The sequence below is a fragment of the Anguilla rostrata genome, chromosome 5, assembly GCF_018555375.3.
Source record: "Anguilla rostrata isolate EN2019 chromosome 5, ASM1855537v3, whole genome shotgun sequence".
Taxonomy (NCBI): Eukaryota; Metazoa; Chordata; class Actinopteri; order Anguilliformes; family Anguillidae; genus Anguilla; species Anguilla rostrata.
In genome coordinates, this window is record NC_057937.1 from 56,873,572 (window position 1) to 56,892,347 (window position 18,776).

The following is an 18,776-nucleotide window of genomic DNA, read 5'->3' on the forward strand; positions in this document are numbered from 1 at the left end:
GGTCCTTTTCGCCCTGATATGGGATCCAGTGTCTTTACAACTACAGTGCAGCGTCTTCTACTGATCTGGGGTCAGGGCATTTCTTTGTTCGTCGCCTTTTTTCGGCACTTCTATCCCCACCACTTCTCGCTGGGGAGTAGCGACTTCTGTAGAGACTCTGTCAGCCATAGATACTGTTCTTTTATTTCTTTTCAGTTCGGTGTTAACCTCTGTGTGCGCGGGCGCGCGCGCGTTCGTTCGTGCTTGCCTGCGTGTGTGGGTGCGAGTGTGCGCATGCTTGCGTTTTAACTGCACTCCATTGTTTGGAACCAAGGAGATTCGAATAGCTGGAACTGTTATAGTTCAGGATCATTTTTGGGGGACACAAGATTATTATTTTGCTTGCAGTTTTCTTTGCTTTTACAAATGCCTCATTGTGGCTGGGTTAGTCTGACATTGTCTCCCAAGCCCCTTAACTGCACACACAGAATGGCCTAAAATAAGAACTAATATTAAAAATGAAAGGAACCACGACAATAATACTTTAATAGTGTTTATTAAATATTCAAATGTAACCCTCACTGTACCAAATATTTTTTTAAATACAAAGTATATATGTATTCTTTCACCCAGTGCAGATGCTGTACCACACATACACGTAAAGTTTTTATTTATATTTTATTATCCCTCCTCATGTTCTTGATACAAGATACCAACTCAAAAGTGACTTGAAGAGACATCCTCACCATTTATGGCTACTGCCAGTCATGTACAAAATCCAGTGCTTTAGAACTCATCACTGTCCCAAGGGCTCAGGCCACTTCCAGGAACAGACAAACATTCCGTGGAATGTCACAGCAGAAACAGATTCCGTGGAATGTCACGCGCACAGTGCTGTGGTCTCCCAGGATTCCGTAAGACAAAGATCAATGCATTGGTCAGCAACCAATGACTTCCCCACGCATGAATCAGCCTTACAGGGAAAAAAGCTGCCTGCGATGTGTCTGTCACGTCAAACTGCCACGCTTTCCCTGGGCTGCAGTGGAATTCCCTGAGGACTGTGATTTTTTAAAAAAAAGTACAAGTGCGATAAGCAATATAACGTTAACAATACAACACTGCACCTTGGGAAATCCATGAAAACCATTTGAGAACTTTTTTTTTTACAGTTACACTGTAATGTCATTGGTAATATCATTATAATACTGGGATATGGTATGTTTTATGAAAACTACAAGGCCATTTATAATGACATCCATGGAAAATCCCTCAGTAATAAACAGAATACAAAGAGTAATGGAAATGACAGAGGCCAGTGGCTCAGAAGCCATACACCGGTGCCCCCGTGTCAGCGCAGAAACCTGTCCCTGGTCTAGAGACTGGAGGGGGGGGAGCTTCATTAACAACCAATCCAGTCCCTAAACAGAGGGGGGTGTGTGACATCACGCCCCCTCTTCAGTTGTACAGGTGGCAGGGGTGGGGGCGTGCGGTCACCATGGAGACCAGGCCCAGGGTGGAGGCCACCAGCGCGGCGGTGCCCTCGCCCAGGCAGAGGCAGGTGTCCAGGAGCGAGCGCGTGCGGGCGGGCAGCGTCATCGCCGCGGTGATCAGCTCGTACGCCTCGCGGCTCAGCGCCTGCCGCGCCCGCAGCACGTCCAGCAGGTAGTTCAGCCGGCCCTCCGTCATGCCCCACACGATGACCTCGCGCATCTCCCGCAGGATCTGGCAGCAGCTCGGCCCCGTCGGGCAGCCAATCGGAACGCCTGAAGAACCAGGAAGGAGAAGAAGGGGGGGTTAAAAGTCTGTGATGTCATAATAGGGTAAACATTCTCAGTGATGTCATAATAGGGTCAACGTTCTCATTACGGGCTGCTGCACTGCTGTGGGCCTTGTGGCCCACTGTGGGGGGGGGGGGGGGTTAAAAGTCTGTGATGTCATAATAGGGTAAAAATTCTCAGTGATGTCATAATAGGGTCAACGTTCTCATTATAGGGCTGCTGCACTGCTGTGGGCCTTGAGGTGAGTGGGCCCAAATGCCTAATTGGAAACGCTGCTGATACACGATTGAGCAGATTGAGCAAAGTACTTTCATTTCGAGTCCTGAAGTACAACTGCCACAGCTGAGGTAACCTAGTTACAGAATGTGTACACGTTTATAAGCCGTTTTGCTCTTGGTTGGGACACTGGTGAAGCACAGTACTGTAATCGGATTAACTCAGTACAGCCTGTATTCATATTATTTGTCACACACAACTTTGATCATTAGTGTTTCCCCTGCCTTCCCAACAATTCCTTTGTTCTTTATTTGCTAGACCCAGTTAAGTTAAACAGAGCCCACAAAAGCAGGTGTCTCACAAGGGAGAAACATCAGGAGGAACATGCATCGTTTTTGAGTTTCCTGCCTGCAGTTTGCACCTTTGTTCGAACAATTTCACTGTTATTTTCTGGTTTGCCTTTCTTATTATCACATATTGGAAATACAAGGTGGAAAAGCCATGGCGTATAGCCAGATTCACAGAAATAATGACGCAGCCACTAGAGGGCAGTACAGATCCACCAGTACTAGCCCAGACATAACCAGTCATTCACAGATGCAGGACAGCAACAGAAGCCAGAGCAGGGGGTGTGTTCCAGCACTCGAAAAATGTATCCTCCTCTCCTCCACCACCGCCTCCTCTCCTCCGCGTCTGGGAAAACTGACCCTCTCTCCCTCCCGATGACCCAATTTTTCGAGGAGACGAGCGAAGTGCACAGAACCATAATGGAGAAGCGGCTTCAAACCCGACTCCTCCCCTCCTTTCCTCCACACACTTCCTGGTGGGAGGTGAGTGGTAGCGGGGGAGCAGAGGGAAAGGAGGTGAGGAGGTAGTGAAGAGTAACGGGACGCGCCCCAGCATTAAAACAGGGTAACCCGCGGCAGGGAGGCGGGGTCTTACCCTGGCAGCCGGCGGCTGGGGGTCCCGGGGGGGAGGGCTTCAGGGGGTTTAGGGTACCAGCGGAAGCAGGGGAATGCAGAGATGACGGAGGGGAGGGACTCTGCCGCTGGCTCCGCCTCTCTGATGCACTCCTCGGGCGGGGCAACCTGGCATCCTGGCAGCACAGCGTCTCTGGCACAGAGAGAGAGGGAGAGAGGGAGACTCGCAGATGAGCACCGTGGACGGGTCTGGCCACTAGGGCGGCGACACACGCATCGCTTGGCAAAGGCAGCTCTTTAGCATGGACAAAAAAACAGGGCACTCTCCATTTTCACCCCCACCACCACGACCCAGTGCAGTGGCACTTCTGACCCAAACTGGCTGTCACACGTCAAATTAGATAAATAGGCGTGTCTTAGCACTCCTAACTCAATGTTAAAAACTTGGTACATAAGGCCCAGCACAAAACCAGTTTGCCAAACAGCCATTGGCCACTGAACCATATTGCCCAGAAAGCGAAAATGAATCAATTTTCACTTTTGGCTAAGAATACTTCAGAATTAACTCTCAGTTCGTGACTGATTCATACCTGTAAGGTTCCACTGTGTTAGTGTAAGTAAATATATCAACAATGTAATCGAGCATCAATATTATCATTATCGTGCTTTGTTTTGTCATTTACACGCCGACCAATGTGGACCTGGACATCAGCTCACCTGTACAGCTGGAGACAAGGGGCGGGCTCTTCCCCTGGGTGGGCGGGGAGAGGTTATTTGGGTGGACGCTTTTGGGATTGAGAGTCAGCGGGCCGGGCGTGGTCGCCTGGACTATGTCCATGGGCAGGGTCTTCGTTCCGGCGCTTTTTGCATCCTGACAGCCACCGTAGAGCTGTCGATGAGACGGACGTATGAGAGGAACATTTAATTCATCCCGTTTCACCCGGCAACCCTCATCTCTGATATGAAATATAAGAAACTGATGACGAGTTAATGACACAGTGAGCTTTGGCACCCAAGGAATGATGAGCTCAGCTGTTTTAAATTGCCAGTTTGATATTGAAAAAAGAGAGTACTCTTTTAGTGCAAGTTGGACTGCCCTCCCCTTTCTGTACGATTATGTCTTAAATAAAAAAAATAATAATAATAAAATACAAAAAAATCTTCCCAAAAAAAGTTATATTTAATTATTTGAAAACCAAACCTGCTACATACATACACTCAAACAAGAGCATATACCGAACATATAGTTTTGGTTTCGGTTCGTACTCAGCCAATTTGTCATGGTATTTTCAGCACTCGGTAAAAAAAGGCTGTTTTGTCTCACTGCATAGCTTCCTCCCCTCCTCTCTAATGTCTGAATCCTGCTGAAGTGATACTATGCTCTCTACTGGCATCTTGGTCAGTAAACTCTGCATGGCAAGACTTGCCAGCTATTTATTACATACAGCATTGCGCGCTCTATCCAGACACTCAACTTTACTAGCATTTTTTTTTACATGTATCCATTTTACAGTGAAAATAAGCATTCTTTAGTACCTGCTCAAGGGTCACGCATGCCTCCAGAACGACTACGACTTGGTTACAAGCCAGCCTTACCCACTGTGCTACTGCGTCTATACTTTGCTACGCAGTCATGTTATATCACTAGCAAATCATGACAGAAAGTATCACTATTATTTCATTGTTTAAGTAAGTTGGGGAAGTCTCTCTGAATAAGAGAATCTGATAAATGCCTACAATGTAATCTAATGTAACGTTTATACATAGGCTTCATCCAGAACTGGCTTCAACTTCAGAATAAGCCACCAGTTTTAATATCAAGCCTCATCTGAGAGAAATATTGCAGCAGGGTGTAGTTCCCACCGTACCTCCATATTGTTGATCTCCATCTTCATCTCTCCTGCCTGTTGAGCCTTAGAGCCCAGTAGCGCCCTCTCCTGGACACAGGACAGAAAGCGACACACACACACACACTCACATTAGCTAGTCAGTTAAACTCCAAATCACATGACAGGAGAGTGAGGTTTCATCAACTCTCATAACAGCTGGAGCTACATTGAGCTGTCGCTGCCTTGCCTGAACCAACTGGAAGACTTGTGCTACGCACAACAGAACGCGACGAATGGCTCGAATCAGCGAATCACAGATAACATATGGTCTGCCTATTTAACTGGTAAATGGTAAATGGTAAATGGACTGCATTTATATAGCGCTTTTATCCAAAGCGCTTTACAATTGATGCCTCTCATTCGCCAGAGCAGTTAGGGGTTAGGTGTCTTGCTCAAGGACACTACGACACGCCCAGGGCGGTATCATTCTATCCAACGCTATCCAAACCATCCGCACAATTCTAACACCCACTCTTCAGACTCATTTGTGGTCTGGCCCAGGAGGCGTGTGAACTAGGCTCACTCCCACAGCTTTGAGCTCCGTGTTGCTGATGGGAGGGGAGTAGGCCTGTGTGCAGAGGAGGATCAGGATGCTCTTCCGGGACTTTTTCCCGATACCTTGCGTTCTTTCAGCTGGGCCGCTGCCCGGGCTGGGGATTCCAGGTCAAAGGTCGCCAGCGCCTTCTTTAATTCCAGCATGCAGTCTGGGGATGGAATGAAGGAGAAGGAGGAGGATTGGGGGGGGGGGGGGGGGGGGGGGTGAGGAGGGAATTCAAAGCATGTAATCAGTCCTTCATATCAAAGTAAATACAAAAGCCACCAGTAGTGATCTTCAGTGGAATGGTGTCAAAGTTACTTCCTTACTAAGCATTATGTAACCTCTTACAAGAACTTCCTGATTTCATTGACACTATTTGCAATGACTAAGCATCCTCAAAGTCGGAAAATTACCCCACACTTACTTCTTTACATTACATTACATTACAGGCACTTAGCAGACGCTCTTATCCAGAGCGACTTACACAACTTTTACATTGTATCCATTTATACAGCTGGATATATACTGAAGCAATTTCAGTTAAGCACCTTGCTCAAGGGTACCTCCGGGAATCGAACCTGCGACCTTTCGGTTACAAGCCCAGTTCCTAACCCACTGTGCTACACTCCGTCCTAATGCAGAACGGAGGGTAGCTAATGCAGAAACACTGATCACAACCCACCCCTTACAGCGGTGAAGTTGACAGTTTTAAAGGCTTCTTATATATTGCATTACATTAATTCAACAGGCGGTCTTAACCCAGAGAGGCTAAGTGCATGAGTGCACTGAAATGCTAATTAAGAACAGGGGATACTCCAGAAAAGGGCCGCATACCAAAATCAGTTCTAGCCAAAATTCTCCCCCTCTGTGAGACCCCCGATCTCATATCAGGAAGTGAGATTTTAGGGACACACACATTTAAACTCTTTGGCTGCGCATTGACCAGTCACCGAGAGCGGTTAGGGCAGGGGGTACTCAAATCTGGCCCTGGGTGCCAACGGCACTGCTGGCTTTCATTCCTCCCCTCGAACCAGGGACTGATCACACCTGGGACACCAGGTGAGTGAAATCTCTGACCAATCAGGGACATCAAATCGACCAATTAACTGAGCGGCCGAAAAGTAAACCAGCAGTACTGACGGCCTTCAGGGCCAAATTTGAGTATCCCTGAGTTTAGGGGTCAGGGGCCAGGAAATGGTCGTTACACACAGAGGCCACCAGAGGGCAGAACTTTTTTCATGAACAGACAGCTTAGGTATGCAGGGCTTTTGGTTAAACAGTTAAACAGTCAGTTAAATAGCAGCTAAACAGGGCTTTCAGTTAAATAACAATTAAACGGGGCTTTCAGTTAAATAGGGCATTGAGTTAAATAGCAGTTAAACAGGGCTTTCAGTTAAATAGCAGTTAAAGAGGGCTTTGAGTTAAATAGCAGTTAAACAGGGCTTTCAGTTAAATAGCAGTTAAACAGGGCTTTCGGTTAAATAACAATTAAACAGGGCTTTCAGTTAAATAGCAGTTAAACAGGGCTTTCAGTTAAATAGCAGTTAAACAGGGCTTTCAGTTAAAAAGTCGTTTAGAGTTTAACAGCAGTTTAAATAGCAGTTAAACAGGGCTTTCAGTTAAATAGCAGTTAAACAGGGCTTTCAGTTAAATAGCAGTTAAACAGGGCTTTCAGTTAAAAAGTCGTTTAGAGTTTAACAGCAGTTTAAATAGCAGTTAAACAGGGCTTTCAGTTAAAAAGTCGTTTAGAGTTTAACAGCAGTTTAAATAGTTTAAACAGGGCTTTCAGTTAAAAAGTCGTTTAGAGTTTAACAGCAGTTTAAATAGTTTAAACAGGGCTTTCAGTTAAAAAGGCGTTTAGAGTTTAACAGCCGTTTAAATAGCAGTTAAACAGGGCTTTCAGTTAAAAAGTCGTTTAGAGTTTAACAGCAGTATAAATAGCAGTTAAACAGGGCTTTCAGTTAAAAAGGCGTTTAGAGTTTAACAGCCGTTTAAATAGCAGTTAAACAGGGCTTTCAGTTAAAAAGGCGTTTAGAGTTTAACAGCAGTTTAAATAGCAGTTAAACAGGGCTTTCAGTTAAAAGGCTGTTTAAAGAGTTTAACAGCAGTTTAAATAGCAGTTAAACAGGGCTTTCAGTTAAAAATTCGTTTAAAGAGTTTAACAGCAGTTTAAATAGTTTAAACAGGGCTTTCAGTTAAAAAGTCGTTTAGAGTTTAACAGCAGTTTAAATAGTTTAAACTGGGCTTTCAGTTAAAAAGTCGTTTAAAGAGTTTAACAGCAGTTTAAATAGTGTAAACAGGGCTTCTTACCGACGGCAGAGGGGCGGCTCTGGGGATCTGCGCTCCAGCAGCGGGTCATGAGCTGGGTGAGCACGTGCCCGAGCGGCACCTCCGGCGGCAGCCTGCAGTCCCCCGCGCCAGGCCACTCCCCTCTCTGCACGTACAGCAGGAGCTCGCTGACGTGGCGGATTTCTGCGAGGGAGGGGGGCAGGCGGGAATCAGAAACGCCTGCGGTGTCATCTCTTCCTGTGTCCGCTCCCCGACCCACACGCCCCCCCCCCTCCTCCCACCCCTCCCACGGACAGAAGTTCATCTTCAACTTTTTTCTGACCCCAGACAAAGAATAAAGGCCCCTCCTCTGCACTTGTTTTTTTTCTTTCCTCTTTTTTTGCAGTTTTCAACCAATGCCCGGAAGTGAAAAACACGAAATACTACCACATAACACCACTCCCGAGTGAACCCATTACAACTACAGCCCCTTCGTTTGCTAGCATTTTGCCATAGTACTGTGCCAAACACTGTGGGTACACCGTTCTACATTCATCTTTTCAAACAGCACAGTGCATCCGGTCCTTATCCAGCACACAGTATTTCAATGAGGCTGTAGGCTACGGCGAAAGACAGACTCATAGCGCAGGCTGGGTGTGGAACCGGGAGGTCAAATAGCTCTTTGGGTTTGTGCTCGGTGACCTGCATCTGGATCACGCTCAGGATTACTCAGTCTGGGCCAAAAGGACGGAAGCTGAACTTTAACTAAACCTCTGACACCATTCCGTCTCTCGCTAACATATGTAACCTTATTATAGTTTGCCTTCCTGGATTTTTTTATTAGTCGCCTGTTCATCATCAGGGCTGTCAGTCTGTCCTTGATTTGTTTACACTCAATGACACGTACAGTACTATTACAGGAGAATGCTACATGTCCATTACACTCAATGACACCTACAGTATTATCACAGGAGAATGCTACGCGTCCACATAGCTGCCTTCAATGGCAATCAACCATCAGTTTGACACCCTAGGATTCACCGTGGCATATTTTACATATTTTACATCTCATCACATATTTTACATCTCATTTAGGCAAAACGCACACGCACGCACACACTCACAAACACACGCACACCCACACACACACACACACACCCGCGCACACACACACACACATAAATATGACGGCAAGGTACGCAGAACATTCCAGAGTCTTACTTTCGCACGGAGCTCTTCTGTGCAAGGTCTCCCAAAGCAGCATTCCAAAGCTACGCAGGACAGTGAGAAACACACGCAAGTTACCAAGCTAATTTCCACCCGAAAAATCATACACATTACATGTGTATACACATGTACCCCCCCCCCCAAAAAAAAACGTTCCCCTGAGTTATTACTGCGCTCCCGCTTACCTGTACACATCTGCCTCTGTAGAAGACACGCCTCCTCGGAGAACCTCAGGTGACAGGTACACCAGATCCCTGAAGCAGTGTGTGCCCCCCTCGTGGAGAGTGGACCCCATCCTCTGCCCAGTCCTCTGGCCAAAGTCACACAGCTAAGGAGCACAGGTGCATTACACAGCTGCATTACACAGGTGCATTACACAGCTGCATTACACAGGTGCATTACACAGCTGCATTACACTGGTGCATTACACAGCTGCATTACACTGGTGCATTACACAGCTGCATTACACAGGTGCATCACACAGCTGCATTACACAGGTGCATTACACAGGTGCATTACACTGGTGCATTACACAGGTGCATTACACAGCTGCATTACACAGCTGCATTACACAGCTGCATTACACAGCTGCATTACACAGGTGCATTACACAGCTGCATTACACTGGTGCATTACACAGCTGCATTACACAGCTGCATTACACAGGTGTATTACACAGCTGCATTACACTGGTGCATTACAGCCCACACCACAATTGTAACCAGCTATTTACTTTTATCGTTTTGACTATCCGTATAATTGTTTCATGGACCTGACCATGTCACCTTGCTTTATTTCTTTTCCGGCAACCGTTGCTGAACATAAATGAACATTCTACAGTCCCTGACCGTCTCGTCCAAGTAATCATCCAGAGACTAATTTATGTATCGTCGTTACAGCTCAGCCAACCCACTTGTCATTTGTACTGGTCCTGGTTCACTCAAGGGACACATACGGACCGGAATAAAACCGGGTTGGGCCCTTCGCTCATGAGAAAAGTTCTCAGATAGAGCGCTTATCGGTAGGAGCTTCCCTCCAGCGCGCAGGTATTCCTTCTCGTCCGTTGTTGTCAGCCCGGCAGTTGAAAAAACACGGACGCGCAAAATGCGTATGATTTGTAACTCCGGGTTACGCGGCTCACCTTGGCCCGGCACTGCTGGTCCAGCAGCACGTTGGTGGGCTTCAGGCTCTGGTGAGAGACCGGCACGGCGTGCAGGTGGGACAGCCCTTCCGCCACATCCAGAAGGATCCGCAGGCGAAGAGCCAAAGGGAATTCTGGGTAAAGCTGTGTCTGGGGGGAGCGGGGGGAATACGACAGTTACGTTCCCTTGCTTTGTGGAGTTTATGCATACCTGTTGCAATCCAGCAGCTGGAGCTGATTTGAGGGCTTGATTGCCTGACGATGCACACCTGTGTGTCCACCTGACAGCCAAGTGGATAAAGTCTGAAGACACATACAGAAATAAGCCAATGGGATTCTCAAGACTGAGCTCTGAACGGCTGTTCTCTGTTTCAGAAACCTGGAATCGGTTTTTGAACTCTGGGTGAACGGGAGGAACTGTAATGTGTGTGTAACCCTAAGGGTGAGGCGTGTGGCACAGCTGGTAAGGGCGGCAAACTGGCACGTTGTATCCAAACCGCAGCGTAAAATGGAGGGGGGCGGGGTGGTTAAATATCTGCCGTTGCACTCTCTGGCCCGTGATCACTTCTCTACCTGTTATCCTCTCCGCTCTCAATGTGTGAATGAAGCCACAAATACACAAGGGTGCCATAAACGTGAAGCGAAAATCCGGCACTGAAAGGTAACAATGACAGTACACTTCCTGCTGTGCGTACCGCCACCACATCCTCAACCCGAAATTAAACGAGTAGGCGGAACTGAATCATCCTGAAAAATAATCATTTTTAAAAAACAAAAGATGTAGAACCGGTTTATTTTGGGACATGAATCACTCAGAGACACCCCGTTCCTTAAACTGAACCTTTAAAATTTACATGTCTACAGTTGGGTCCAGCAAGAAACTGTATTTTTTGCTCACACCCAGTTTCAGAGAGAGCTCAGCCCTTTTCTTGGTTAGCTTTTTTGGGGTACTGTGAATTTTTGGGGGAGCTGGAATAGCGAAACATAGGAGTGCTGATCATGGGGGGGGGGGGTCTGTTTTCACTTTGGGTTTATAATGCATGAGATCAGCACATGGACAAAAGGGAGGCTGATCCAGGATCAGTTATCCTGGAAAAGAGGCCCATGTAATTAACATTCCCTTTCAGAATTTTGGCGCAAACGAGTAGACTGTTGCCTGGCAACAGGTAGATACAAACGTAGCGTTCGCCAGCTATAAAAAGGGGGTTTCCACAGCCTTTGACTGGCTACTTCAACATTAACAATCCCCCAGTCTTTGTCCAAAGTCAGGTGAATACCAAACCGCGATAGAAAAGTGAAATTAACCCAATTCCTTCTGTGGTTTTGCTGCTGCGTGATCATAACATCACGTAACAACGAGAGAAGGCTATTCAGCCCAACAATGCTAGCCATTTTCCTGACTGAATTAGCACTCTGATCACCTACAGACTAGATAGTATCTAATACCGTATCAGGCCTAGTCTTCGGCCTCTACTACGTGATCAGCTTTGTTTTGTCCAACCTGCTGTAAAAAAAACATAAGCGCCGTTTTTAATAAAACGCATTATTATTTTTTTTTTTTTTCTATCATCATCACTAAAAAAAAAAGTCCAGGCGGGCCTACCTCGTACAGCAGAGAGTGGAGGGAGCTGCCAGGCATCCAGTCGGACACCAGCCCGACCAGGCAGCGGGCCCGGTACCAGCCCAGAGGAACCAGGACCCGATCTGAGCAGGCCCGTCTGACTGCGGCTAGGTGCTGCAGATACTGGTCACTCCACTGCTCTCTGTTGGTGGGGGGTGGGGGGGGTTTGGGTGAAAAGGAACAGGTAAACAAGAGCATCACCTGGCCCATCCAGACATCAGAATTCAGAAACCCCCTGGATTGCCGTGGGGGAAACAAGGGAGTGGCATTGGAAATGTGCAATGGAATCAAGAGACAGTGCAGCTCAGAAACAAATAATTAATAATAATACTTTTTTTTTTTTTTTTTACATGGCACCTTTCCTATAGTAAAGTATATAGAAAACCGCTTAAACGTTATATTTAAACAAGTATAACAAGGAAGCAGCAAGATACGGCACATTTTTTGCGAAAAAACAAAACAAGAGCGATACATTTAAAAAATAAAAAAAATAAAAAAATAAAAAATAAAAACTGCCTACGGGAGGACTGGCTTTGCTTTCTCAGGCTGAAGAACGGGAACAAATACCAACATAGCTACCAGCAAGTGGTTTGTAAGTTACGTGGTTCATTTTTGTTACCAATTACAAGCCATTGCTCGTAATTCAAGTAATCTCGGTTTTGATTTAAAAGACTAGAGGCCTCCAAAACTGAGGAAACGGTATGGAGATGGCGCATATGGCATACATCAGCAGCAGTAACACTTCACTCCAACCAAAGGCTTTTGAGAATGGCAGGCAAAACGATTCCATATCTTTTCCTCCATCAGAAAATATTCTTAGCTACGTGACAAGTAATCACAGATAAACAATATCCCTGGACAGTAGACACGCGAGATTAATTTATGTCCCGTACCACTTAGGCCTACAGCAAACAAAAATGTTTCTAGTTCAAGGTGGATTTGACCTGTTCACTTCAAGAATGTGTTCAATGTCTTTAATATTTACTTATAAATACAGTGTGTCCTGAAACAAGAGAGCGATTATGCTGCAAGATACTGCTAAAGCGCATTATGCTCTGCGGCGCCGTCGTAGCCTACTCACCTCTCCGAAGCAGAACGCAGGGGCAAAAGTTTGAGCGACACGGGGCGGTCGGTTCGGCCGTAGAAACCGCGGAGGCACGCGCCAGCGCTCGTCTGGGCCAGCACCACGTTCTGCACGTCCTGCTCCGCGACGTCGAGCAGCAAACCAGGCTGCGCCATAATCACATTCACTTGACAACACGACACAGGCGTCTGCAGATGCAAAAAATAAATATTCGCAGGACATGAGATACAAATAAGCAAATGCGTACGTTTTCCGTCTGTCCCGTAGATATCTGCAACATACTCTTCAGCAAACAATCACGGTGGAATTAGTCAAGTTCGGTACGTTAAATTACATTGTGCATGTTGCATGTGTATCCTCACGATGAGATGCGTGTCAACTGTCCTACTCCACCATTATCCCTACATCGATACAAAATGCAGTACAACCGTAACGGAAATGCGAAGACGAAGTGAGAAAACCGCCGAAAGCTGCATAAGCTACTTCATTCCCTAACAACGGAGCACTGGAGCGCGATCAACAGAACTGACTAAGTTTTCGTGACTGGAAAGTCCCCACTGTAAAGGATCGAGTCAGCTTAAGTGCCACAGCCCAACCTTGTCGAAACGCTTATGTTTCTGTAAAACTACCAAATCGAAGAATCGAAATTGTTGAAAAAGGAAGAAAAAGTCTACGAAGAAGCAAAAACACCACACGGAAGTTTGGGACAACTGGGTATTTCAAAGGGTTGTAGTCCACAGCAAATCCACCAACTGTATGCTACTTACTCGGCTTAAACAAACCGGTTTATCGGGTAATCGAATTACCTTAGCCTACATTAAATGCGAGTTAATAGGCTTTATAAGAAATTACCTACCATGTAGTTACATTCATTATTTTATCGTGGTTTCTCAACTATCCCCTAACAATCCGTCACTACAGCTAACCTAACCAAGTGTTCCCTCTGATGCGTGGTTGAAACACCTATGATCTAAAACAAATTTCTCAGTCTACGATACATACACCACGACCACGTGCTATGTCGTATCTGTTTACATGCTCTCTCATTGGCTGTTGAACTTCAGAAACCCCCTAAAAACCCCTTTCCCAACGCCCACGGATCTTAAGAAATTCGACCGACTTAAGTTTTCAAACAAATTATGAACTTCACAAATTCAAAATAAATATAAATGCAACGGGAATAAATATATACAGAAAGAAATTAATCAAGAAATAAATAAATACGGAAATAAATACAGAAATTAATGATAAAGGAAATAGACAAATAAATGGCGAAAAATCAATTTATGTCACATTTTACGTATGTAATTATTTCTGTGTAAATAAATATATTTTTACATTTTTCTTTGAATGTATGCTTATTTATCTATTATTTTTCATTTAGGTAGTTTTGGACCTCCATAGAGATTACATGCTGTATTTACACTATTCTGTGGACAAGTTTATCCCAAGAGTAACGTCCAGTCGACAAGAAACTCTGTGGCATTTAATAATAGGCTGTCATTTTAGATGTAGCTATTCTATCGCTATTTTTCGATTGTTTGTAGTATTTCGTATTGTATTCCACATTTATTCTGGTTTCTATTTAACATTTCAGAAATTTTTTTATCTGGCTTAACCCGCATGAGTATGAGTGGTCCATTCGAGAGCAGAATAGGAAAAATTAATTTCATTGCCCAATTAGGAGACTTTTTACTCGAAACCAGACACTGCAATAAAACACAGCGCTGTTGTCAGCCTTTAAATGAATAATTAACACAAGCACACACACACACACACACACTTTTTAAAGTTTGAGCCTTTACTGTTTTTTGTTTGTTTGTTTTTTGTTTTTGTTTTTTTGACACCTGGACTTTTGGCGACCTTGATAATTAAGGGCGTCCACTGCAGCAACAAAAAGTCCCACAAAAGAAAAAAAAAGAAAAAACCACGTGTTCACACAAGGGGAAATGAGACGCAGTGGTGACCATTCTAGCACTTTCCCCTCAATTTCCTCATCTGCAGAATCCCAGCGAGGCCTGTGTCAGGGTAAACGTCAGTCAGCATTTATGCGTACAGGTTCTCCTAACGCTCGTTTATGAAACAGCCTTATATGAGATCACGAGTAACAATTATACATTTTGAAATGTATCCATTGGTGCAAATGCATCCATCATTACTTCTGCATCAGTTTTCCACATTTCCAAATCAGATGACCTACAATGTTAATTTAAAAAAAGACGATATAATGATTTGTACAATTAATTCAATAAACTCTGGGCCCATGTGTGCCTAACAGTGCCTGCCCCATTTCCAAAGCCAATCTTAAACCTACTGGCTGCACAACCCCCTGCCCCCAACACAACATATACTTGAATGTTGCTTATGAGGCTGGCTACCTGTCTGATCTCATTGTAAAGTACACTAACTTTCTTCCCTGTCACTTAAAAAAAAAAAGTGGTGTGGTTTCACTCCCCGAGGGGCTGTCTGTTAGCTGTTCAAATTCTTTTCTCACAAGAATGTTTCAACTGTCATTTTCAATTTCTCAAAGTTGTCCTTGGCCTGTTTCCAGCTTAGCATTACCTGTGTTTTACCAAAAAACATTTTTTCTTAATCATATTCCTCCAATATTTGAATGGCGTAATGTAACTTCTTAGGAAAGGTTCTTTGTAAAGTATGATGAGATGTTTGCCTATGTAACTTTATTGAGTATTAATTGTGCTGCTTTTTTAGCCACATACAGTGTCTTTTGTTAGTCTCATGTTACCCTGTCAATAAAGAAAATTGGCATGTTCCAGCATACCTTGCATGGTTGGGGCTGTCTTCTTGTATAGGATGCCATTGTTTGCGGGACGAAATACTTTAATTTAAAAAGTAAACATCAACCAGGAATTCCTGTTTGGCTGAGCCTTGAGCCTGAGGCTATGAAGGGCTGTTAATTTGTCACTGAAATATCGTTCAACCTATAATCTCTCTTCAAGTCTAATAACTGCGCTCACTGTTCAGTGTGAACCCGCACACACAGCAAATAGGCTGGTGTTAAAATTCCGGTGTTGAGGGTTTTACAGTGAAAGTGTTATGGTTCTGGTTTTTAAATTTCGTACGTTAAGCCCCTCCTGGCGTGTAAGCAGCCTATATGGTGAAGTGAAAGATTAAAGTGTTGAACGTACCTAACGACCCGTTTCGGTTGTTTTCTCAACCCGGGATATTTACACACTGTGTGGCACGTGGCAGTGCTCTAATTTCATGCAAAACCAACCGCTATTTGCGTTCTTGTTCTGCGTTTACTTTCAAATGAGCAACACCGATGTCTTATGGCTTGGTCTGTTCGCCAAATGGCACTCGCCTGTGTGTAATCTGCTTCACATATATATTAGACAGAAATGAAGTAACTGCGCTCAATCACAGGGACATTGAAGTGTAACAGTTAGCAGCAGTTTTTTTGGGGGGGGGGGGTCTTGGGCTGGGGGGCACCTTCCTGCATTTTCTATCATCCAACTGCTATTTTTGAATCATTGAATCATCGAAACCAATAAATACTGCAGCCTCCGTTGGGGCTGTGTAATACCCCACACGAAAGTATATTGTGTAACAGGTTGCTCCTCCCCTGTTCCTCGGCCAAGAGCAGAGCTATTTTTACTTCTGCCACAGACTACGCCGTGACGCAAGACGGTCTCTGTCTTCAAGATGGCCGCCCTGGCTGGCATAGGATCTGAAGGCCTTGAGGGCTTAGACCTTCTCTTACATTCGGGAAAGAAGCAAGCTGCACTCGAGTCTAAGCTGCCACGTGATGTCACCCAGCGGATTGTCCTTGTGAACGTCAGAGCAAGGACAATCTGTGGGTTTGATATTACTCACAGACCACATCCATTCTTATATTCCGATTTAGATATTTGAATAAAGTACTCATCTCACAAACAACCACATGACATGTGGTTGAACAGAATAGAAGAATTGAATATAATAGAGTAGAACTTCATTGTCCAGCAAAGGCCAGAAATTTTCTTTAGTCTCGGCTTAGAAATGAAAAATTACATCAAATCAAAATGTATTTATATAGCGCATTTCACGAACAATTGTTACAATATGCTTCACAGACATCCCTGGCCTGAACCCACACAAAATCCATGCATGAAACAAAATACAGGACACTCTAAGGTTACCTACCAAACCGAACACAAATATGTTTGTGAATGAAAAGGCTGATACTGATGTAAAATCCTTGTAAGCTAAATAAGTTAAAGAAGTCTCATGATTCGGAGGGCCAGAAAACAAGACAAAATGAAAACACAAAAGATTATTATGATGTTATGCCTCAATCTTGCCTTGACTCAGCCCTTAGCTACACACTGAAGTTATAAGCTGCTGTCGGCATTCGTTGATTTAAAAAAAAAAAAAAAAAACGACGACTCTAATGTCTAGCTGAAATGCTAGGCCCCTTATTGGTAGTGTGTCCGCTTAGGGGGAGAACGTCACTGCCACAAGGGTCACTGCTTCCATCTGCCATTTTGAGACAGCCTTTCACTAATAACAGTTTCCTAAATGACTTTAGTCATTCCCCCTGCTTGAAAGGGGAAGTTATAATTTCCTAATGGGTGGGGGCGAATTTGGGGACATCCAGAAGCACAAGACCAAAAACCACAAAGGCTCATCTTCCTTCCTCTGAAGTGTTTACTGTTGTGTGGCATGGTGGACAACAAAGGGGCTGTGTTTCCTTTCTTTTCCTGTCTGTAGATCTGGGCTATGGTACCTGAAACCTGGGTCTTGCTAGCATGTTAAGATAACATGCATACAGCACACACACACACACACACACACACACACACACACACACACAGGCACACACACACACTCACACACTCACACACACACACAGGCACACTCACACACGCACATCTACATTACAACATATACGGCACACAGCATGTCTTCCACACACACACACAAGCACTCATGTACCTCAACACACATACTGAGCACACCAGTCACAACACGCACTCAACACACACGGCATGTCCTACACCGATCGAACCTCACACCTCGACATTACAGGCACCTACCACACAGGCCACACCACGCACCACACACACACATACACACTCACACACACGCACGCACTCACACGCACACACAAACTCACACACGCACACGCATGTACTCACACACACACACACACACACACTCACACTCACACACACACACACACACACACGCACGCACTCACACACACACACACACACACACAAATACTTAAGTCAGTTAGAACTGTCAAAACAGTGGCAATTCAGACAAATAAGGACCCAAATGAATAAAAATGTGTAATATATATCACCCACATTATGGGCGTTATCTGGTGTTATAAATAATAGGTAATAAATTGGTGGCGTTGTTTTTGTTATGTGAGTTTATGTAAACTCCTGAGTGATTCCCACCATATTAATGTTGATGAATGTAACAAAACAATACAACTGGCTATGCTTCCCCTTCAGAACAATATGCACAACGTTTATCTGTCTCAATGGACAAAAATAGAACAATTCAAAACAGTTAATGATTAATATTGCCATGTTGACCGTGAAATTTCTTACGTCATTCCAAAACGTTAATGAATAACATTATTCACCAACTGACCATGAAATATCTTTCAGCACCATTCAAAAACTGTTAATATTTTCCATCAATTGACCATGAAGAAATCTTTTACCCAACGGCAATCTGACTTTATTTTCGCCATATGACCTTTTATTAAATGCAATTCTCCGAACTGAAATATTTTAAGTAGCTAATTATGTTTTCTCAGCGGGCTACTTAATAACAATCTAATAAAATTACTTTATCTCTCTCGAAGGCCGTGATCTAAAAACTAGATATCCGACATCTTGTTAGGGTGAGGTGTAGGCTGGTTTGACACAGTATCACATATTCCTACCCAGTACGTCTCTGACTGCCAGGTTCCTGAGGAAGGAAGCGGACCATTCAGAAGCTGAAATGGCTCCTGGATTGTGACATCACTAGTAAGTCGGGGGGGGATGTATTGATTGGTTCACACCGAACAGTAGACCTTGTATTCCTAAAAGGAAATAAATTCATTGGATAATGCTGCTCACAGGCGAAACAAAACACTTAATCTCCAGAA

The 18,776-nt window shown here is 44.6% G+C and overlaps 1 protein-coding gene across 2 annotated transcripts; it reads right to left on the reverse strand.

The window, feature by feature from the left end:
• Positions 1-1,054: 1,054 nt before the first annotated feature.
• On the reverse strand, positions 1,055-13,649 carry si:dkey-181f22.4 (receptor-interacting serine/threonine-protein kinase 2). 2 transcript variants are annotated; one of them, XM_064337310.1, is made up of 12 exons: positions 13,518-13,649; positions 12,659-12,849; positions 11,560-11,719; positions 9,957-10,106; positions 9,001-9,143; positions 8,810-8,859; positions 7,631-7,792; positions 5,401-5,486; positions 4,762-4,830; positions 3,611-3,782; positions 2,916-3,086; positions 1,055-1,742 (listed from the first exon to the last, which is right to left on the reverse strand). In XM_064337310.1, the coding sequence occupies exons 1-12, from the start codon at positions 13,518-13,520 to the stop codon at positions 1,435-1,437; spliced, it is 1,665 nt and encodes a 554-aa protein (XP_064193380.1). In that variant the 5' UTR covers positions 13,521-13,649; the 3' UTR covers positions 1,055-1,434. The 2 variants fall into 2 exon arrangements, with proteins under 2 accessions (XP_064193380.1, XP_064193379.1); XM_064337309.1 differs by lacking the exon at positions 13,518-13,649 and adding an exon at positions 12,996-13,436.
• Positions 13,650-18,776: the final 5,127 nt, after the last annotated feature.

Coding starts and splice junctions, on each gene's coding strand:
- si:dkey-181f22.4 (XM_064337309.1), bottom strand. Junction 8,860..9,000: donor ACAGAGGCAGATGTGTACAG/GTAAGCGGGAGC, acceptor TGTCCTGCGTAG/CTTTGGAATGCTGCTTTGGG. Junction 5,487..7,630: donor GAGCCGCCCCTCTGCCGTCG/GTAAGAAGCCCT, acceptor TTCCATCCCCAG/ACTGCATGCTGGAATTAAAG.